Raw genomic sequence first — 24,338 nt, 5'->3', positions numbered from 1 at the left:
CAGTACTAGCATATAGAGTCTCAATGATGTTTCAAGTAATAAGGACTAATGGTGTACAACCAAAACCGCGGACTTTATCCACTCGATAAGTGATAACCACTTGGAAAGTTCGAATAGGGTAGTTCGATCATTCATCATATGAATATCCATTTGCATGCTTTGAACATCTCTATGTTCCATACCAATGAAACGTGGTACTCGGCATCGCAAATGCTAGTCTCAATCTCGAGCGATCCTTATCCTTATTTGCGGACGGCTCAATTGACTAGGAACAGTTTAGAATATACAGTGACTATAAGATGTGTTTCATGATAGCCATCCCCATGTGCTACCACATCTTACATATACTATAGTATATTCAAGGTCGTTATCAAAACAACAATAGTATATCATAATTTAACATTATGAAGAAAGATAAAGTCAATGCCATTATAAAAGTGTAAATTATATTAAACAAAAAATTATTTTACATAGAGTCATAAAAGCCCTTAGCCACAATTTGGCTAACCGAGCACCCACTCTTTCATCAATAACAATAATATGCAAACACATAAATGCAACATATAAGCATGCATATCCGCTGGCAATCTCAGTCAGTACTTACGTACCTTTCTAAGGCAGTCCTAGTAGTCCCACTCTAGGTTCCAAGCCTATCATCAACTCTACAATACAAATATCCATGCATCATTCATTAAGCTCTAAAAGCCTTAACTAAGCTATTGCATACTCCTAAATAATTTAAGGAAACCATAGCTATACATGCGTCCGTCGTCAGCCCACTGATGGCGACTATCCCGCAACTAGGGGCACACCCCTGCTGTAGCTTCACAGCCTCGAGCACTGCTCCGCTACTATGTCAGACATGGTCTGACTATATTATAATATTTTTTCCTACTCCAGCTCTAAAATAAGAGTACCCAAAGCCCTAAAATAGAGCCACGTGGGCGAAGGAGAGGAACTCGGAATTCGCACCAAATGAGGAGCTCGGACCACATATTTATAGAGCACGTTCGGATCGTCCGATCTTGACTTCGGATCATCTGAACTGCTTCGGGCCGTCCGATCGCCTCATCGGATCGTTCGATCTTCGCCACGCATCCAACCAATCGCATGCAACCATACACTTGTCCAATACACTGTTCGAGACGTCCGAACTGGATCTTTGGATCGTTCGAACATCTTTTCGATGACGTCACCAATGATGTATTATTTTGGGACAGCTGGCCACATGAGTTCGGATCGTCCGAACCCAATTCGGACCGTCCAAAATCTTCAGAGCCTCCGAAGTATGGCTCCGTCCATGTTCGGATCCTCCGAACTCAAGTTCGGAGCGCCCGAACCTGCCGAACCATACCCACCATTTTTGAGTGTCCTGGATCCATTTCTGGACTCCGTTAATCCATTTGAAATTTTTTTAATCATGTTTTACTTAATCCAAACATGATCCTTCAATTAATTACTCATTAATTGTTAGTTTTGGATACGGGCTACTACATTCTCCCCCCCCTTGAAAGATTTCGTCTTCGAAATCTAGGGTAAACCCCGAGAACGTAACATAGACCACTTGCCCAATCCACCAATAGTTCCAGTTCGAAACATCTGGTTGAATAACCTTGACAACCCCAAACCTCGCTAATTAACCTGCAGGGTCTGTTCAATCAGTGAGCCACATCAGAACGTAAAACTCAGTTTAGAATCCGCACTGATTCCCAACTCGCACGCTTTTAACGATTCACTCTGGAATTCACTGCCTTCTTATCAGCAATCCTGCGAGAATTTGAGTAACACTACTGACTACCGTCAGTTTTCCTTCGTTAACCGCAAACGACACGGCACCTTCGATCCAAACTGCTGGCTGTAGCAGCCGTACTAACTACAGATCTTAGTGATGACACTCCTGCTAAGATCGTAACTAGTCCTTAGCTACCTCTAGACACTCACGAATTCCATCGCTGCCCATCGAGAAAACAAGATACAATACATTGTATCTCACTGGTCTAACGATAACATCGCATCCCTCGATGTTATCGCAAGGCGCTAAACAATCGATCTAGATTCAATCTTTCGGTCAAATCTTAGATATCCCTTTCCAAGAACTTACCCTATCTGATGCCGACGGATGTTCCCAAGAACACCAACTAAGTAAACAGATGGCAAAATCTCTGTCTACTAACCCCAATTGTGACAAAATCATTGTACACAATTTCTTGTCTTAACGCACTCTTCAAGGTCATCGCCTCGAAATATACTACCATCTTGCTGAAACTCTCGGATGGACTAACACCGTCCTCAGCATTAGTAGTCTATATCGAATACTTACCTCTATCTCGTCACTAGAGATAGTATCGACGAAAATGATTTCAGTTATCTTGTCCTAGATAACGAAAAACCCTTGACTCGCTAACTGAAATAACCAACTAGTTCACCTTGAACTCACACCGAATCTATCAATACTAGCGGCAATCCCGATATCTTAACCTCTTAATGACACAGCATATCAGAACGCACTGGGATATCAGCGACAACACTCCCTCCAGACTCAGAAACACAAATCTCAGTTGTTGTCTCATCCCATGAAGCAACTAATGCTAACCTGCAAATGCTCGTTGAAATTCATAAGCACTTGTCGAATCGTTCCTCAAGAATAAATTCTGAGAACTATGCTGGAAGCACCCAAGCAAAACACTTCGACTAACAGTCCCCAAAAACTTTGTCCGCTGACAATCCTGGGACAATCACTAAATCATATTTCTGCAAACTGGATCAATCGTTGCTAACACCAAACTATGCTCAGATCAAAAATCCGTCCATGGTAATCTCGGCAACAATATCAACAAACTAAGATCACACAAGTCAACCTAAGACCACTTTCGTGATCTGCAGAATCCAAAAGTCCTGATTCCCGCATTTCTGGGGATTCCTAATGACTAAAGAATTTCCTAAATGCACTTGAATCGCTGAATCTAAGCATACCATATTTCTAGTACTATCCCAAGTACTTCCTGATTCACTATATCCCAATTTGCACCAATTGGAATAATCTGATCGATTCCAGTCGATCTATTGTAGCTCTCATTCCGCCTGACGATAGCACTTATAATCAGACAATTACTTATCAATGACGAACTCTCAAGGCTCGATCAGTATCGATGATCTCACTGCCACACGTCCGCAAATCCTAAATACTTGAAATCAAAAGAATCACACTTGATTCAATCCTCTATCTCTGACAGAGTCAACCAACAGCTACACGTAGTCACTAGTGCCAAGCCTGCACCCGTCTAGAGATACTATCCACTGTCTATATCCATTCAAAATGACTATTAGGACTTGCTAAACTCAGGATGCAATACAAGTTTGAAAGATTCCAACTAACGCTGAATATGCTCCTGATAGTTATATCCCTTGCTAAGACCGAAACAAATCAAGACTGAGGTAACCTACCACGATGTCCCACCTGGAATCACCACCAAGTGTACACTGTCATAAGTCACGCTTACCTCACGTCTCAAATAGTCATGTACAATCCTTAGCATCAGATATAACTCTTTATTTAAGGAAACCATCATTGCTGGAAAATACTTTCCCCGGGTCAATGTTTCTGACAATTTTACAAAACCATCTCCTGGATAACTCCTACCACAAGAGAATCCAATCATCGACTAGATCCACTAGTCTCGCAGTATCCCATTGACTAAAACTATCTGCTCAGAATACACGCTCGTCAAGAAAATCCCTCCAGGACTAGTCCTTACGGCAGAAATCCAAACCAATATCTCCGACTATAGTCAGACAATATCTGAACCACTGATACCTAACGAGGTATCTAATCCAAGGTCATATCCCGTCGTGACTGTTACCAAGACTCTATACTGAGAAGGCTTCCCACCGCCGATCCTGAAGCACAAGGGGTTCCAGACAATCTCCGAAGTACAAAGACTCCCAGAGTAACACTGGCATAGGGTCGCGCTCCATCACATCTAGTCATGGTCATAGTCCACAACTCAGCATACACTCGACCTGGTTCCTGATGAAATCCCATCATCGCAATTCTCAACCTAACGAAGGTCAAACAGATTTCCGTTCTAAGGAAACAACCTAGAACAAAGCCCAAAGTTCCTATCCGAACAATATTTACGTACCTCCAGATGAATCACCTCATCACTAGCATTAGCCCAGTCAAACGGCTAATTAGTTCAATCCTAGGAAACACCTAGACTAACCCCATGTCAATCAGTTACAGCTGGCTTACTCAAAACCCATGAGCTAGCATAGTCGATCACTAATCAACTAGGACCAAGCCAAACTTAGAAAATCATCGCAGTCATTCACAAATTCCTGGATAATTAATACCTGTATCATTACTTCAAGTTATGTACAACTTCTTTATTACAATCTCATGTAATACATACAATATTCAAAATACAACGAAATGTAAAACCAATAACTTGAAATGATACAACCGGATTCTGATGATTCATTACAACTGAAATACTGTTTACTATTACAACAATATAGTATTTAAAATCATCGTACTTGTCTTCGTTCCTTGAGCATGAAACTTTTAATCGACACACGCATCGATACAAGCATACTCCCTTCCAAGTCTCTCTACATGTCCTCCTACGAAGAACTCCGGAGAAATGACACGTGATAGCTAACCAGCTATGCTCTGCGTCAGTGCACGTTAGTCGACTTCTTCTGCTCACGATCTACCATCAGCGTTCTTCTTGTAACTATTTCATGCTTTTGAACATGAAGTTTCCCGTGTATCTACCGAAAGCATCGATACAAGCATACAGGTTACATCATGTCCTGCATGATTTTAATGACCTTACGTTCACCACCAGTCATGCCTTAGATACTTGAGGAATCCCCTGGTGAAGGCCTATCTGACAATCTTTTCAACTACGAGTGGAGGATTTCTTCGGACTGGAACCACATGAGTTATTACACACCATTCGTTCCAAAAAATCCTCAGAGGTATCTAACGCGATATACTCATTTTTCCCTTCTAGTCTTTCCTGGATGGAGTCCATATGTTCTTCGATCAACATCCCAATGCATCGAATGATGAACCGTACACAGCAGTCAATCTATCTATCGATATGCTACTACTGGTGTTCTCATCACTGTTTCATTCCTTATAGTAAAGACTTCTGCCACAAACCTCGGCAATGAAGAACCAAATCTTCTTTCGCTATGCCTCATCAATCCTACAAGGATAATCAAAAGTCTTATTATCATTTTCTAAGTCCCTTGCATGCAGCTCTGATACCATAAATGTAGCGACCCATACCGGATCCGCTATCTAATCAGAGATAACAGCATAATTAAGCATGCATTAAATAAAATCGCTGCGGAAGACTGAAATACAAGAAGACCGGCAGAATACAACTGGCTCAACAAACTCGATTATACAATCCAATCGAATTACTTAAATAAACCTACAGCTAATCTTGTTGTCTTCAAGGGCTTCTGGACTCTCCAAGCTCCTGGTGCTCGATCCCGCACCTAACATGCCCCGTTCAAATGGGGTATCCAGATATACAGAAAATACTGGACGTGAGTGCTAAGCTCAATAAGAAAGCACGGATAAACATACAAATATGATGCATGCAAATGACAGGGTATCCAAATCTGGGACAACTGTATACAAACTGCTCAGACTGGCACCTGGAGTATGAGCTCGTCACATCGGGGTAGCTAACAACTGTGTGCGACTACTCACTCCCGAATCTTGGACGCGGACCATGGAGTCCTCTAGGTATCAGTACCTAAGGGTACTCGATATCAAACGTCCAAACAGGGCTGAGTAACCCTAGCTGGCTCATCTCAAAAGATGTGAAGACGTACAGGCCAAAGATGATATGTACATGTCATATATCAATAACAATAATATGCAAACACATAAATGCAACATATAAACATGCATATCCGCTGGTAATCTCAGTCAGTACTTACGTACCTTTCTAAAGCAGTCCTAGTAGTCCCACTCTAGGTTCCAAACCTATCATCAACTCTACAATACAAATATCCATGCATCATTCATTAAGCACTAAAAGCCTTAACTAAGCTATTGCATACTCCTAAATAATTTAAGGAGACCATATCTATACCTGCATCCGTTGTCAGCCCACTAATGACGACTATCCCGCAATTAGGGGCACACCCCTACTGCAGCTCCACAGCCTCGAGCACTGCTCCGCTACACGAGCACTGCTCCGCTACTATGTCAGACACTGTCTGATTATACTATAATATTTTTCCCTACTCCAACTCTAAAATAAGAGTATCCAAAGCCCTAAAATAGAGCCACGTGGGCGAAGGAGAGGAACTCGGAATTCGCATCAAATGAGGAGCTCGGACCTCATATTTATAGAGCACGTTCGGATCGTCTGATCCTGACTTCGGATCGTCCGAACTGCTTCGGGCCGTCCGATAGCCTCATCGGATCGTCCGATCTCTGCCATGCGTCCAACTAGGGGTGCAAACGAACCGAATCGAGCCGAATAATGGTAAAATTTTAAGGTTTGAATTCGGCTCAATAAGAGTATATTCGAGTTCGAGCTCGATTCGAAGTTCGATAATTTCAAATATTTTGGCTCGAGTTCGGCTCGAAATGAAGTTCGATTTCGAGTTCGGTTCGAAATATTCAAACCTATTCGTGAAATATTCGGATATTATGGTTCGAAAGCTCAAAATGTATATATATTATTAAATAATTATATTATATTAATTAAATATTAAGACTCGCGAACTATTCGTGAACTATCGAATAGAGTAATTTTGGCTCAAGCTCGGCTTGAAAAAAAAGTTCGAACATGTTCGAAATCGGCTCGAGTTCGATAAGCTCGAATACGAATCAAATATTTATCGAGCGGGCTCGTAAAGCTCACGAACAGGTTCGGTTCGTTTGCACCCCTATGTCCAACCAATCGCATGCAACCATACACCTGTCCAATACACTGTTCGGGTCGTCCGAATTGGCTTTTCGGATAATCCGAACATCTTCCCGATGACGTCACCAATGATGTATTATTTTGGGACAACTGGCCGCATGAGTTCGGATCGTCCGAACCCACTTCGGACCGTCCGAAGTCTTCAGAGCCTCCGAAGTATGGCTCCGTCCATGTTCGGATCCTCCGAACTCAAGTTCGGAGCGTCCGAACCTGCCGAACCATACCCACCATTTTTGAGTGTCCTGGATCCATTTCTGGACTCCGTTAATCCATTAGAAATTTTCTTAATCATGTTTTACTTAATCCGAACATGATCCTTCAATTAATTACTCATTAATTGTTAGTTTTGGATACTGGCTACTACACTTGTGATCATAGTTCGTTGATAGCATTGCTGAGATTACCATGGGCGGATTTTGATCTGAGCATAGCTTGGTGTTAGCAACGATTGATCCAATTTGCGGAAATATGATTTAGTGATTGTCCCAGAATTGTCAGCAGACAAAGTTTTGGGGACTGTTAGCCAGAGTGTTTTGCTTGGGTGCTTCCAGCATAGTTCTCAAGAGTTATTCTTGAGGGACGATTCGACAAGTGCTTATGGATTTCAACGAGCATTTGCAGGTTAGAGTTAGTTGCTTCATGGGATGAGACAACAGCTGAGACTTGTGTTTCTAAGTCTGGCATGAGTATTGTCGCTGATATCCCAGTCCATTCTGATATGCTGTGTCATTGAGAGGTTGAGATAGCGGGATTGCCGCTAGTATTGATAGATTTTGTGTGGGATCAAGGTGAACCAGTTTGGTTATTTCAATTAGCGAGTCAAGGGTTTTTCGTTATCTAGGATAAGATAACTGAAATCGTTTTCGTCGACACTATCTCTAGTGACGAGATGGAGGTAAGCGTTCGATATAGACTACTAATGCTGAGGACGGTGTTAGTCCATCCGAGAGTTTCAGCAAGATGGTAGTATATTTCAAGGCGATGACCTTGAAGAGTGCATTAAGACAAGAAATTGTGTACAATGATTTTGTCACAATTGGGGTTAGTAGACAGAGATTTTTCCATCTGTTTACTTAGTTGGTGTTCTTGGGAACATCCGTCAGCATCAGACAGGGTAAGTTCTGAAAGTATGTACTATGATGCCAGGAATTGTCAGGGTTTGGTTGTTATCCATGACATGATGACTAATGTGATCAAGTAGATGCTATCTATGATAGCGAGATTCGGATCATGGTTGATCGCAATTAGTCTTAGGATTTTAGATGGTTAGAGTGATGTGCAACAATGCGATTGCTTTGCGAGCTGGTGGCCGGTAGTTGTCATTTCTCTTCGCATAAGGTATTGTTTTGGGAATAAATATTTTATCTTTAGAGATAAGGAATAACTCGGACGAGTTCTTGGAAAGGGAAATCTAATATTTGACCGAAAGTTGAATCTAGATCGATTGTTTAGCGCCTTGCGATAACATCGAGGGATGCGATGTTATCGTTAGACCAGTGAGATACAATGTATTGTATCTTATTTTCTCAATGGGCAGCGATGGAATTCGTGAGTGTCCCACCTGGAATCACCACCAAGTGTACACAGCCAGCAGTTTGGATCGAAGGTGCCGTGTCGTTTGTGGTTAACAAAGGAAAACTGACGGTAGTTAGTAGTGTTACTCAAATTTTCGCAGGATTGCTGATAAGAAGGCAGTGATTGTCAGGATAATTGTTAAAGGCGTGAGAGTTTGGAATCAGTGCGGATTCTAAACCGAGTATATGTTCTGATATGATTGAACAAGACCCTGCAGGTTTAGCGAGGTTTGGGGTTGTCAAAGTTATTCGACCAGATGTTTCGAACTGGAACTATTGGTGGATTGGGCAAGTGGTCTATGTTACGTTCTCGGGGTTTACCCTAGATTTCGAGGACGAAGTATTTCAAGGGGGGGAGAATGTAGTAGCCCGTATCCAAAACTAACAATTAATGAGTAATTAATTGAAGGATCATGTTCGGATTAAGTAAAACATGATTAAGGAAATTTCAAATGGATTAACGGAGTCCAGAAATGGATCCAGGACACTCAAAAATGGTGGGTATGGTTTGGCAGGTTCGGGCACTCCAAACTTGAGTTCGGAGGATCCGAACATGGACGGAGCCAGGCTTCGGAGGCTCTGAAGACTTCGGACGGTCCGAAGTGGGTTCGGACGATCCAAACTCATGCGGCCAGCTGTCCCAAAATAATACGTCATTGGTGACGTCATCGGGGAGATGTTCGAACGATCCGAAGAGCCGGTTCGGACTGCCCGAACAGTGTATTGGACATGTGTATGCATGCGAATGGTTGGACGCGTGGCGGAGATCGGACGATCCGATGAGGCAATCGGACGGCCCGAAGCAGTTCGAACGATCCGAAGTCAGTATCGGACGATCCGAACGTGCTCTATAAATATGAGTTCCGAGCTCCTCATTTGGTGCGAATTCCGAGTTCCTCTCCTTCGCCCACGTGGCTCTATTTTAGGGCTTTGAGTACTCTTATTTTAGAGTTGGAGTAGGGAAAAATATTATAGTATAGTTAGATAGTGTCTGACATAGTAGCGGAGCAGTGCTCGTGTAGCGAAGCAGTGCTCGAGGGTGTGGAGCTGCAGCAGGGGTGTGCCCCTAGTTGCGGGATAGTCGTCATCAGTGGGCTGACGACGGACGCAGGTATAGCTATAGTCTCCTTAAATTATTTAGGAGTATGCAATAGCTTAGTTAAGACTTTTAGAACTTAATGAATGATGCATGAGTATTTGCATTGTAGAGTTGATGATAGGATTGGAACCTAGAGTTGGACTGCTAGGACTGCCTGTAGAAAGGTACGTAAGTACTGACTGAGATTGCCAGCGGATATGCATGCTTATATGTTGCATTTATGTGTTTGCATGTTATTGTTATTGATATATGGCATGTACATATCATCTTGTGTCTGTACGTCTGTACATCTTTTGAGATGAGCCAGTTAGGGTTACTCAGCCCTGTTTGGACGTTTGATATCGAGTACCCTTAGGTACTGATACCTAAAGGACTCCGTGGTCCGCGTCCGAGATTCGGGAGTGAGTGGTCGCACACAGTGGTTAGCTACCCCGATGTGACGAGCTCATATTCCAGGCGTCAGTCTGAGCAATTTGTATACAGTTATCCCAGATATGGATACCCTGTCATTTGCATGTATCATATTTGTATGTTTATCCGTGCTTTCGTATTGAGCTTAGCGCTCACATTCAATCTTTTCTGTGTATTTGGATACTCCATTCGACGGGGCAGGTTTAGGTGCGGGATTGAGCACCAGGAGCTTGGAGAGGCCAGTAATCCTTGAAGACAGCAAGATTAGCTGTAGGTTTATTTAAGTAATTCGATTGGGTTGTATAATCTAGTTTGTTTAGCCGGTTGTATTCTGCTGGTCTTCTTGTATTTAAGTCTTCCGCGGCGATTTTATTTAATGAATGCTTAATTATGCTCTTATCTCTGATTAGGTAGCAAATTCGGTATGGGTCGCTACAACTTTACTAATATACCCTTATTAACTACACTTTGAAAATTATGCAAACATTTTTGAATACATTAAATAGGGATTAAATAGGAAGTTCGTATAAAATTTATTTTTTAATTATTTTTCTTATTCTGTTTGAAAAAAAATAGGACTATATAATCGGGATGGAGGGAGTATTTTCCTATTTTTTATTATTTTAATTTTTTTTATCGACAGTGGTGATGTGGGTACATTATTGATTTAATTATTTCGTCGAAGTTGAAACGAATAGGAGGTTTGACTAAACTTATTAAAAATAGCTTATAAGCTCCTAAAGCTTAAAAGTTGTTTTAGGTGCTTATAAACTGTCATTACTTATTTTAAAAATAAGTTGTTAAAACCTTTGTATAAACGTATTCTAAACAACATAAATATATTGATATGTTTGGTATTATATATTTTTTTTTATTGTCAAAATTATTAAGAAGGATATAATGCTGTGAAAATAATGTAACAAAACATACATATACGAAAATAGTTTTAGAATAAACATGTATTTAAAAAAAAACGATTTTGCATTTATAAAAATTTATGTTATTGGAATTTTTTTAAAATAAATATTTAATGAGTTGAAAAATATGACGAAGATTTATGAAATTTTTTACCGAGCAAATTTTAACAGCTTATTTATAAGCTGTTTTGTAGAGTTTATAAGCTCAACCAAACACTCTTGAAATCTAACCAATTCCAATGAACAAAAATATATAATACATGATCAGAAAATCCCATTTCAATTAACCCAACTCAAAAAGAAAATATTTAACACTTTCGAACACTCTCTTGCTTTTCAATATGTATACTTTTGAGAAAGCGCTTTATAATATATTTGTTTTGCCTTTTCAACCATTAATAATTGGATTGTGAAACAAGCAAAGTAAGATCCATTTAAATGTTCCACCCTCCTCTTTTAAATTAAAATAATTTTTCATGTGCAGTTTGAGGATTTGTATTGTTTCACATTTTGGTTTTGTTTTGTTTGCCTGAATGGAAAAAGTAACGCATTCAAATTAATTGTTACTAGATTGGGTTTTGAATATTTTTCGATCCAAAATAATCAGATCAAAGAAATTCATGTAGTGCATATTTCGGGGAGTGAAACTATTTATTAAAGAGATTCAAACGTTATTTTAAATAATAATAATAAAAAAGGAAACCCGAACCAGAAAAATAAGAAACTGGATTGAAAATTGGATTTTTTTTATTTTGGATACAAATGTTAAAATCGAAATTTATTTAGTTGAGTTTCAACTTATCTGTGTTAAAACCAAACTTACTAAAAAAATCAAAATTTAATTAGATCGATAAATTTATTTTTATTTTTCTATAGGTTATAATGCTATAAAATGATAACCCTTTTGTTCCATTAATTTAGACTATATTTCATTTTTAATCTGTCTCAATTATATAGTTTAGTTTATATATTTTTTGACATGATTTTAGTTTATATATAATGTTATCTTCCATATTCTTTTACACGTTTACCCAAATTAAATTATTGTCATTAACTACTTGTAGAATTATGTAATTTCATTAATTAAAGACAAAATAAAAAATTGCTTGACAAGATTTATTTTTTCAAACACTTCTTTAATCTGTGTGAAAAATACACACTAATCTAATTGAGTGGGATGGATGAAGTATTTAGTGAACTTGTCAAAATCGAATAAATTGAACCGAAATAATCGAATTATTTTAGTAGAAAACCAAATCAAACGAAATAAAACAGTCAATATAAATGTATAATTTCCAAAACCGAAAAAAATCGAGTCAAATGAAAGCGAACCAACCCGACCAATAAGTTAACAACAACCTCTACTATCTACTTCCGACTTTTTTTTTTTGGAAAATTCATTTATTTTGGTTCTCAAATATAATAAATTATGTTAGTTCGTTCATTCCAATAAAATTGGATTATTCTATGCTACACCTGTAGTACTTTTTCCCCCATGATGTGGTCAAATATCAATCATTGGATCATCAACACATATGTCAATTTTTATAAAAATATAGGGGTTTCACGTGATCTAATGGTATTGAAATAGGTGGAGAAATACTCCCGATATAGCATAGACTAACCCAATAAAATTTGATTCGACATATCCAAAATTAATTTCGATTTCAAAGCCGGAAAAAAAGGTTGTATAATGTGTTCAACTACTTACCTTTTTATAATATTTTCTTGATTCATATGACGATGACGTGGCTATGAACCCATCTTACCCAATTTCATGAGTGCGCAGAAAAAAACAAGTGATTCAAATGTGTCAAAATGTGTTAGGTTCGTCGGGTTGATTCGTTCCGTCATACTAAATAAGTGGGTTGGGTTGGCAATTTTCCAACCCGCCTAAAAAGTGGGTTGGCCCGCACCGCCCCTCCTAATGGTGGATTGCGGATTGGTCCGTCAAAACCCACCAATTTACACAAAAGCCCACCGGATTGGCCCGCCCCGCCACTTAAAATAAGTGGGTTGGGTTGGATTGAGGTTTTTCCAATCCGCGGGTCGACCCGGTCTGCCCCGTCTAATTGTGGGTTGCGACGGATTGTGGACTGGTCTGCCTCGCCAACCCGTTTTGACACCATGGTACATACATGGTATTTTGTTGGAGTTTTTCCACAAATTTTTTACAAAATCAATAATAATATTTTGACATAAAAAATAATAATTTTTTATTACTAACTCAATTGAGAAATACATCTCATGTAATTAACTCTTAAAATTGTTACACAAGAATGCACGTGATTATTTAATTAACTATATAAACAACGATAACATTCCAATGGAGCATGAACAAAAGGTAAATGACTGAAGATGATGAAGGCGCAGAAAGCCATTATTATTATGCGAAATGAATGAATTCGCACTTTTGTCCTTTTTGCAGTAGTAACTGTCGCAGCAAATCCTCAGCCTGGTCACTCCAACCAAATCCAATAAAGTGCAAAACCTTCCTGCAAAATTAAATCATTGTTGTGAAAAAGTAAAAATTTACGGTAAAAAGTAAATATTCCAAAACTCAAAATATATCAAACTCTACACTTTATAATATTTTTCTCTCAACTTCAATTGTATTTTTCATCACAAATGAAGACATATTTATAGATCCACATTTGAGATTAGTCCAAAAATTAAAACATCATCATCTACATCATCACACACTAATTTTCCACATTTTACAACTCAATATTCAACATTCAATATTCAATATTCAACATAATAATAATATATTTTTCAACACTCCCCCTTGTGATGATGACCGTGATATGATGACTGTATTCATTACGTGTTTTATACTGCCTCGTTAAAAACCTTACTAGGAAAAACCCAGTGGGATAAAAACCATAGTAAGGAAAAAAGAGTGCAGCCACGTAAACTCCCCCTCATGTTAACATGAGTGATTCTTCACATATTTCGTAGATTGCGCATCCCAATGTTGTATATATGCTTTCTGAATATCGTCGTGGGAAGAGCCTTTGTGAAGAGATCTGATGAGTTCTCACTTGATTGAATGTAACAGATATCAATATCTTTATTCTTCTCAAGATCTTGAGTGTAGGCAAAGAATTTTGGGGGGATATGTTTGGTTCTGTCACTTTTGATGTATCCTTCTTTCATTTGAGCAATACATGCAGCATTATCTTCATATAGTGTCACAGGCTTCTTTTCTATTGTCAATCCACACGATATTTGAATATGTTTGGTCATTGACTTTAACCATACACATTCACGACTTGCTTCATGTAATGCAATAATCTCGGCGTGATTTGATGAAGTTGTTACGAGTGTTTGTTTCTGTGAATGCTAAGAAATTGCGGTGCCTCCACGAGTAAATACATATCCGGTTTGGGAACGTGCCTTATGTGGATCAGATAAGTATCCAGCATCAGCATAACCAATGATACTTTGATTGGTGTCTTTTGAGTACAAAAGTCTCAAATCTGTCGTTCCTCGTAGATAACGGAATATATGTTTAATTCCGTTCCAGTGCCTCTTTGTTGGATATGAACTGAATCTTGCCAATAAATTTACAGCAAAAGATATATCAGGTCTAGTGCAATTTTCAAGATACATAAGGGCACCAATGGCACTTAGATATGGTACTTCTGGACCAAGAATAACTTCATCATCTCCACATGGACGGAATGGATCCTTTTCTATGTTTAATGATCTTACAACCATTGGAGTACTTAATGGATTTGATTTATCCATATTAAAACGTTTAAGGATCTTTTCTGTATAATTTGCCTGGTGAACAAAAATTCCACATTCTTTTTGTTCGATTTGCAAACCCAGACAATACTTGGTTTTTCCAAGATCCTTCATTTCGAATTCTTCCTTCAAGTACATCATAACTTCTTGAATTTCTTTATTCGTTCCAATGATTTTTAAATCATCAACATATACAGCAATAATTACACATCCGGATGTTGTTTTCTTGATGAAAACACAAGGGCATATTGGATCATTTACATATCCCTTTTTCATCAAGTGCTCACTTAGCCGATTATACCACATTCGGCCGGATTTCTTTAACCCATATAATGATCTTTGCAATTTTACAGAATAAAATTCTCTGGGTTTTGAACTTTGTGCTTCAGGCATCTTAAATCCTTCAGGGATTTTCATGTATATATCACTATCAAGTGATCCGTATAAGTAAGCTGTAACAACATCCATAAGACACATTTCCAAATTTTCAGACACTGCCAAACTAATCAAATATCGAAACGTAATTGCATCCATAACAGGAGAATACGTTTCTTCATAATCAATTCCAGGCCTTTGAGAAAAACCTTGTGCAACAAGTCTAGCTTTATATCTGACTATTTCATTTTTCTCATTTCGCTTTCGAATAAAAACCCATTTGTATTCAACAGGTTTTACACCTTCAGGTGTGAGGACTATAGGTCCAAAAACATTACGTTTATTCAGTGAATCCAATTCAACCTGGATGGCATCTTTCCATTTGACCCAATCATGACGAGTTTTACATTCACCAAAAGATTTTGGTTCATGATCCTCATTTTCATTTACGATGTCACAAGACACATTATAAGAAAATATCTCATCAATATCTTCTATGTCTTTTCGGTTCCATATTTTTCCAGTATTAATATAATTGATAGAGATTTCACGATTCTCGTCAGTTTGTGGTTCTGACAGAATATTTTCATCATCAGGTGATTCTTCTGGAACACCATTTTCTATTTTATGATCGTCGTGTTTCTCTATGCCTTTTTTTTTCCGAGGATTTTTATCCTTGGAACCGACTGGTCTTCCACGCTTCAAGCGTTTTATGACATCATGAGTGTCTTCAATTTGTTTCTTTGGAATTTCAATTCGAGCAGGGGCATTTACAGCATGTATATATGATTTTGTTACCCCTTTTGTGTCTGCAAATGCATCTGGCATTTGATTTGCAATTCTTTGCATGTGCACAATTTGCTGTACATCTTTCTCACATTGTTTGGTCCTTGGATCCAAATGTAACAATGATGGTACATACCATGTGATTTCTTTTTCGATGTGTTTCTTTTCTCTCCCTAACACTGGAAAGATTTCTTCATTAAAATGACAATCAGCAAAGCGTGCTGTAAACACATCGCCTGTCTGAGGCTCAAGATATCTAATGATTGATGGACTATCATAACCGATATAAATACCGATTTTTTTTTTTGAGGACCCATTTTTGATCGTTGAGGTGGTGCAATAGGCACATACACCATACATCCAAAAATTCTCAGATGAGAGATATTTGGTTCTTTACCAAATGCAAGTTGCAATGGGGAGAATTTATGATATGCACTTGGTCTGATGCAAATTAATGCCGCAGCATGTAAAATTGCATGTCCCCATATAGAAATAGGGAGTTTTGTTTTCATAATCATTGGTCTAGCAATCAGTTGTAGACGTTTAATCAATGATTCAGCTAATCCATTTTGCGTATGAACATGAGCTACAGGATGTTCAACAGTGATTCCCATTGACATACAATAATCATTGAAAGTCTGGGATGTAAATTCTCCAGCATTATCAAGTCTTATTTTCTTGATTGTATAATCTGGAAATTGATTCCGCAATTTTATTATTTGAGCCATTAATCTTGCAAATGCCACATTCCGAGTTGACAATAAGCATACATGTGACCATCTGCTAGAAGCATCGATCAATACCATAAAATATCGAAATGGTCCACATGGTGGATGAATTGGCCCACAAATATCACCCTGAATGCGTTCAAGAAATATGGGTGATTCTGTTTGGATTTTAGCTGGTGATGGTCTTATAATAAGTTTTTCAAGAGAACATGCTTTACATTGAAACTTATTATTCTGAAAGATCTTCTGGTCTTTCAATGGATGACCATGCGTATTTTCAATAATTCTTCGCATCATTATTGAACCAGGATGTCCCAATCGATCATGCCAATTTGTTAATATTGAAGAATTATTAACCACCATATTTGATTCGATTGGCCTTATATGTGTATAATGCAATCCAGTAGGGAGCATTGATAATTTTTCAACCACATATTTCTTTCCTGATTTATATGTGGTAAGACACATATATTTCTGATTTCCATCAGTTATCGTCTCAGTATCATACCCATGAGAGTATATGTCATTAAAACTCAACAAATTTCTTTTCGATTGTGGTGAATATAAAGCATCATTTATCAAAAATTTTGTACCATTAGGTAACAAAAAATGTGCTTTTCCACAACCTTCAATCAAGTCTACAGGACCTGATATGGTATTCACCATTGTTTTTGTTGGTTTTATTTCCAAGAAATATCTTTCATCTCGCAGAATAGTGTGTGTTGTACCACTATCTGGTATGCAAATTTCCATGATATTATTTCCATGTTTTCTCATAGCATTTTCCATATCAAACTTCACAAAAAAATGCAATAAAGAAAAATTAAGTACAATACAAATGCAAAATATAACATGCTTTATAATACAAGAATGCATGAAAAATACAAATTTGTTACAATATAGTCCCACCAATCTTTTAATCAATGTCTTCGAAATCATTCAAAAAATATGCAGCATTGAAACTAGTTGAACCAATTAAATGGTCACTATCTTCAACAAAATTGGTCTCTTTTCCTTTCCCCTTTGTCGATTCTTTATAGAGCTTACATAGGTGCTCAGGGGTTCGACAAATATGTGACCAATGTCCTGGAGTGCCACATCTATAACAAACACTCTCAAATCTTTTTGAGTGATTTTCATTTTCACTTGTATTTTCATGCTGCCTTTTTGGTGGGTGGTTCGTGACGTTCTTTTGAGATGAGTTATTGAAATAACTATCTCGATTATTTTCATATCCACGACCACGACCGCGATAATTTTTACGTCCACGTCCACGTCCACGCCCACGTCCTCGACCTCGTCCACGACCAAAATCTGGTCTATGCCTTTGATTTTGATTTTCATTTTTCATTACGAAATTTGCTTCAGGAAATGCCGTTGATCCAGTGGGTCGGGATTGATGATTTCTTATTAATAATTCGTTGTTCTTTTCCGCCACAAGAAGACATGCAATGAGCTCAGAATATCTCGTAAAACCACGCACTCTATACTGTTGCTGTAGAGTTATATTTGATGCGTGAAAAGTGGAAAACGTTTTCTCAAGCATTTCCATCTCTGTGACTTGAAGTCCACAGAATTTTAATTGCGAGACTATTCGATACATTGCAGAATTATATTCACTGACTTTTTTAAAGTCTTGGATTCTCAACGAATTCCATTCATCACGGGCGGTCGGAAGTATCACTTCCCTTATATGCTCAAATCTTTCTTTCAACCCTTTTCATAAAATCATTGGGTCTTTTTCTGTGAGATACTCACATTTCAACCCTTCATCAAGATGTCGGCGTAAGAAAATCATTGCCTTTGCTTTATCTTGTGAGGTTGATATATTAATTTCTTTGATTGTATCACTTAGACCCAATGACTCAAGATGCATTTCTACATCGAGAGTCCATGGCATATAATTCTTTCCAGTGATATCGAGCGCAACGAATTCAATCTTTGCCAAATTTGACATGGTGACTAGAAAAATAACAATGCATTTTATTAGTTAATTTCCATTAATATGACAATACAAAATAATGGATAAACGATGAGTACAAGTAAGTGTACAAATAGAAAAAAAGCATGTGGTGGAAAATCGCTGGTGAGTACAAAACTCGTGAGCATGATGATCATAATCGTTATGAAAGATATCCTTAGAAAAGCCAAAAACTCCATCTTCTTCTTTTTCGAAAAAAACCGAGGAGAAAATGTTTTGAGATGAAGAATGAATTTTGGTGTGATTGAAAATGAGTTTGAGTGAACATATTTATAGGGCAAAAACTAGCCGTTTATTACCGTTTGTGACCGTTGGGGGTAAGGAAAAAAATCGTGTATGTGTTGAATAAAAAATCGTGATAATCATGTGATGCACATAATGATAATCATAATTAAATAATTATGTATATCATATCACATTATTATAAGATCGATGTCGTAGACAATCTTTTATATAATAACATGAGATTATACGAATATGGTTAGTATATAAATACACAATAATATATATCATATCACGTTATTATAAGGTCAGTGTCATAGACAACCTTTTATATAATAACATGAAATTATATATTAATACAGTTAATATATATACATAATAAATATATATCACGTTATTATTTAAAAACCTTAGAGGCTTTTATACTTGTCGTATCCCTTACCGGGAGTGTGGGATGTCGTCTTAACATCCTCCCAGGATTTATAACAAGTTTTGAAAAAAAACTATTTTTTTTTATAACATGATATTATATATTAATATATATACACAATAAAAATATATAAACAGTAAAATAAAAATTCTTACTTGTTGAATATTTTTGACTTCTTCTTGTATTTTGGAGCGGCGGAAAATATAGAGAACCTTCGAGCGATCGTGCTGATAACGTGTTGTGAAAAAGTAAAAATTTACGGTAAAAAGTAAATATTCCAAAACTCAAAATATATCAAACTCTACACTTTATAATATTTTTCTCTCAACTTCAATTGTATTTTTCATCACAAATGAAGACCTATTTATTGATCCACATTTGAGATTAGTCCAAAAATTAAAACATCATCATCTACATCATCACACACTAATTTTCCACATTTTACAACTCAATATTCAATATTCAATATTCAACATAATAATAATATATTTTTCAACAATCATTTATTTATTAAATTATTTTGTCTTTTTTTCTTTTTGGCCCAAAAAACACACAGCCAGAGAGAATCCCAGGAGCACAAAATGATCTAAAATCTGCGTAGCATCAATCACATGAAACACAGAGCCCAGAAAGAAAGGATTTTTCTTCCATTTCCTCCGGTTTTCTGTATCCATCCCACTCTCATTCATTTGTTTTAAAAAAAAAAAAAAAAAAAAAAATTGACTCAATTTCTCTTCCCCTACATGCGTGAAGGACGCGTGCGTGTTTGGGTTGAGCGTTTATTTCTATGTTGTAGAATATTTCTTAATACGGTTTGTTTGGTGCGTTTTACACTCCCGATGGCTAAAGTTTCCATCTTGTGTTGTTTCTAGCGCCTCCCCGTTTCTCGATCTCCTCTTCTCTTCGGTAAGTCCAATCTCTTTCTTTTTCTTTATATATATGCTCACATATGTTGTACAACACTGCTTATAAATCTCGTCGCTTTTTGTGTTCATGTCACCTATTGTGTGTTTTTTTTTTGTTAACGAAGATTTGCTTCGAGTTTCGTGAACTAGATCACGAGGAAATAACATGACAAAATCCGGGAATTGACGGAAATATTTCCATGTCCTCACATTCTGTTGGAATAAAATTAGATGGTTCTTGAGAATTTCGGAAGCTGGGAATTTTATTGATAAGTTTCGAGTGATTTTGTTCTTGTCATCTTATTGCTCTGATCTTTGACATACCCAGAAAGTAAAATCAAGAATTTGTCGAAATGTTCATTTTGTCTTTGTATCTTCAATCCAATCAACCAAACGCGGCCTTACCGCAAATTGCATGTACTTTTCGTTTTTCTGTGTTGACTTTATTTGTATATTTGCAGCCTTACCTAGTCATATATTTATTGAGAATAAGTTGAAACCATCTTGGTCTTTGTCAACCTTTATTATATTTTGCTTTTCGTTTTTTGTAATGTTCGGTACCAACTTGGAACTGTTTGGCCAGTTGAGATATCTATTTGCCTGTACTTTTGGGGACTACTATGATTTTCTTGAACCATAGTTTCGAAAGTTGGAAAGTTTTGTGGCATAAAAATTACGACAAGGAAAATAACAGCCGTTGATTTCTTGTGAATTAATAACGAATCACATATTGTGAATGGTGACTGATGGGCCAAAGCTGAAGTCTTTTGGAAAGGGTGACTTAACAGGAGATAGGGTATTCTAAAACTCCAAGTTCCTCCCTTGTCGATCCTCAGTTTCCAGCTTTCAAAATCTTGACCCATTTTCACCTTTCCAGTTTTGATCGTTTTTGTATGCGTTTTGCAATAAATAATCTCTCGACTTCAACAAAACAGATCAACCAAATGCAGCTCTCAGGAACCGCACACAAGTGTTTCTAATTGAAGGAAATGAATAAAAGTAGAAATGTTGCAAGTTCAATATTTGAGTTATATGGTAATATCAGCCGTTGCAAAAATGTTAAAGAAATTAAACCATTGACTATTTCTTTTTTTCGTCCTCATTTCTCGGAATATACATGCAGAAGACACGAAAATGCATTCGGTTCAGTTCTATAGAATGACTTCAACTGTTTAATTTCCAATGTCTTTCCCAAGAGATTGACCATTATTGCATAAGATGATAATATAGGTTATATTTGATGTCATCCTCTTGCTGGCTGCTGCCACTGTATCTTATGTTGGTGTTAGAAGCCTTGCGGCCACAAGTTTATATTACACTATAAAACATCCTCATTAAATTTCCTTGACGAAAACTTGAAGGATCCGAGGTGAGGATGTTGATTGTAGAAGGTGATTTTGAACTGAATTTGCTGCACGGGTTTGACGAATCATTGCAAAATGTTCTAGCCCAAACTATGGTCGGGCAGGATAAAATGTTTAGGAACCAGGTAGTTTAGTTGGCTCTAATTATATTGTTTGGATCTAAATGTCACACATCTTGTTCATGTTCGAGAAATCTTGAAATATGTAAGTTGCTGAAATTCTTAATTTGTTCATGATATTTAGGTTACTGAGCTCCATCGGCTGTATCATATTCAAAAGATACTCATGCGGGAAATGGACCAAAAAGTCACCAGTCAGTTTCATTTCCGTGAAGAAGGCCCAAATTCTTTTGTTAGTCCTTTTGTAGCTCAAAATTTTGGCATGGAAAAAGAAAATTATACAAGTAACGTTTTCCTATTTGTCCGATACTTATCTCGAATGTGGTCGTGTTCCTCAGGTTTGCATGCGAAGACATATAAAGGACAACTTTTTGCAAGACCATGCCATCACGTGTTTGAAACCCGAGCAAAGGCCTAATCTGGAACTTCCTATCAGTTTCAACACTAATCTTAGTGGAGACGTTCTGCATGAGAAGTGCGATCTTGTTGCTGCTGGGCCATTTGTTCAAATGAAGCGCGAAGTTGATGATGTTAAAGCATCTCCCATAGAAGAACTTGAGCTCTCTCTGAGTATGAACACAGAAACTTGGAAAACATGTTTTGCCGAGAAATCTCGGAAGGATCAGATTATTTGTTCACCTTCCCAGCACTTTATGAATCCAAAGAATTCTACTGAAAATTCTGATGGTGATTTAGTTACCATTACCTCGCCTGAATATTCTACTTTCCCAGATTATAAGCTCGATCTTGAATGCAGTAGCTGTACAAGTAGGAAAAATTGTGGTTTTTACCGAGGTTCAAGAATCAATTCGCTAACAGATTTCAGAGCAAATTTTCTGGATAAGAAACCGGCAATTCAAGGTTTGTCTTTTGCTCCAAGATTTTGTGCTGATCCTCAACAGAGAGGAGAGAACATTGTTTGCAGCGCGATGCGATGCTAATTCTATAAAGTTTGATTTAATTTGTGTTCTACTTCTGCAGGGGTTGAACAATGCCATAACGACCTCTCATGCAATGTTAAGTCAACAAGAAGAAAGCTATTTACTTCTCATGAAGTGGTCGAATTGGACCTTAACAGGGCTCTTCCGGAAGAGTTGTCTTTTAATTCAATTGATCACCTGATATCCAACTCATCAAAGTGCACCGTTTTGAGCCTCGATAGAAACAAACAAGATTCAGATCAGCAAGAGATGATTGATTCAACATTGGCAACTTCTCCAAGCAAAAGTACCAGTGAAGTTAATCATGGACGTTCATTTTGCTCTGTTGAACTTCCCTCGATTTGTGGACCACCATCCAAATCGGAAGAACCCGGCAGCTGCACCGAATATGGTAGACCTGAAAATACAGCATTCAAGCTAAACTTACCCCACAGAAGCCATCAGGCGATAAGAATGTATGAAGTGGATGCTGAGAAATGCCATGACCGAATTCAAGAATTAGATGAAGATGCAGGGAGCAATAAGTTTCCGATCTCAAGTAGGTCTGATTTGATCCCGAAGGACATATCTAGCAACATAAAGAAGGGGCAATGGGGGGTTCCTATGGAAAGATCACATACCACATTCCAAGATCACGAGTCCTCTATTCCTGTCAAGAAATTACGTCAGCAGAGTACTATCCCTTCAACCAAACCCAAAAGGAAATTTCAGGATTCCAATCAAAAGAGTAATGAATCACCAGAAGTTGATCTTTCAATAAAAAATGGAGCTGTCTCTCTCTTATATCTCTCGTCAGCTTGTTTGGCCAAGAATCGAGATGCTGTTCCTTGTTCTATTAGAAGAAGAGAAATTGTGAATGCTGCCAAAGATGTACCGCAATGTTCATCTGAGTCATACGAGTCAATCGTGCTGAAGCAACCAGAGATCAACTTAGACGAGTATAGTGTGACATCAACCCCATCTGAAGTAAACTGCTCAAATGGAAAGGATTATGGAACAAAGTTGAAAAGAGGGAGGAGAATGAAAGATTTTCGAAAGGAGATTCTGCCTGGATTAGCTTCCCTTTCAAGGCAAGAGATATGCGAAGACGTAAGAATCATGCGTGGAGCTATTAAATCGCGAGAATACAAGTATCGATCCAAGATGAGAGGAATAAGTGATGGCTTTTCTCCATTGAAGAGAAAGGGATCAAGAAATAGTAATGGAAGGCGAAGGTGTTACTCTTAAACACTGTTTTTACTTGAATTTGCAATGCATGGGATTATTTTTAGGAGTTGCACCTGTCTGAAGTGTGCCATATTGTTAAGACTAACTAACTCTGTTATCAAATTGGTTTTTCTTTTTTCTTTTAAAGAAAAATGGCGATAAATTAATTTCAAAGATCACCCGTCACAACTTTTTGTTGTCAAGAAGGAAATTCATCACCGTTGCATAATATAAGTAGAACATGCAAAAAGCAAATTTAGCTAGACTGTGCGAGTGTTTGGTAGAGCTTCTACAAAGTGCTTCTTAGCTTCTAGCTGCATGAAAGTGCTTTTGATTGTTTGTGAATATTAAATTTTGTTTTAACTTCTACAACTTTTATCCAAAAGCAAGAAGCAACAATTTGATGCATTTTTTGGCTTGTGCTTTTTTTGTTTAAGCTAGGTATAAAATTACAAATTGACATTTTTACTTTTAATAAACTTATCATATTACGTATATTTTTAAAAAAAATATTTTTTTTAATTTTGCATTGTTATTACAAGCATTTATTTTTTTAAAAAATAGA

At 37.4% G+C, this 24,338-nt stretch overlaps 1 protein-coding gene across 2 annotated transcripts; it reads left to right on the top strand.

Annotated features, from left to right (window-relative positions):
- The first annotated feature begins 19,759 nt into the window (after positions 1-19,759).
- On the top strand, positions 19,760-23,946 carry LOC140874942 (uncharacterized). 2 transcript variants are annotated; one of them, XM_073278444.1, is made up of 5 exons: positions 19,760-20,144; positions 21,505-21,632; positions 21,751-21,858; positions 21,965-22,487; positions 22,608-23,946. In XM_073278444.1, exons 2-5 carry the CDS (start codon positions 21,519-21,521, stop codon positions 23,792-23,794), a joined length of 1,932 nt encoding a protein of 643 aa, XP_073134545.1. In that variant the 5' UTR covers positions 19,760-20,144; positions 21,505-21,518; the 3' UTR covers positions 23,795-23,946. The 2 variants fall into 2 exon arrangements, with proteins under 2 accessions (XP_073134545.1, XP_073134546.1); XM_073278445.1 differs by lacking the exon at positions 21,505-21,632.
- The last annotated feature ends 392 nt before the right edge of the window (positions 23,947-24,338 follow it).

This window comes from Henckelia pumila, chromosome 1 (assembly GCF_033568475.1).
Source record: "Henckelia pumila isolate YLH828 chromosome 1, ASM3356847v2, whole genome shotgun sequence".
Taxonomy (NCBI): domain Eukaryota; kingdom Viridiplantae; phylum Streptophyta; class Magnoliopsida; order Lamiales; family Gesneriaceae; genus Henckelia; species Henckelia pumila.
Note: the sequence above shows the minus strand (reverse complement) of the source record. Positions and strands in the feature narration are given on the sequence as shown.

Bases quoted from the DNA above. Each gene is read 5' to 3' on its own strand.
- LOC140874942 (XM_073278444.1), top strand. From the start codon at position 21,519: ATGTTGATTGTAGAAGGTGATTTTGAACTGAATTTGCTGCACGGGTTT. The intron at 21,633-21,750 runs GTAGTTTAGTTG...CATGATATTTAG, and splicing joins ATAAAATGTTTAGGAACCAG to GTTACTGAGCTCCATCGGCT. The intron at 21,859-21,964 runs GTTAGTCCTTTT...CGTGTTCCTCAG, and splicing joins AAGAAGGCCCAAATTCTTTT to GTTTGCATGCGAAGACATAT.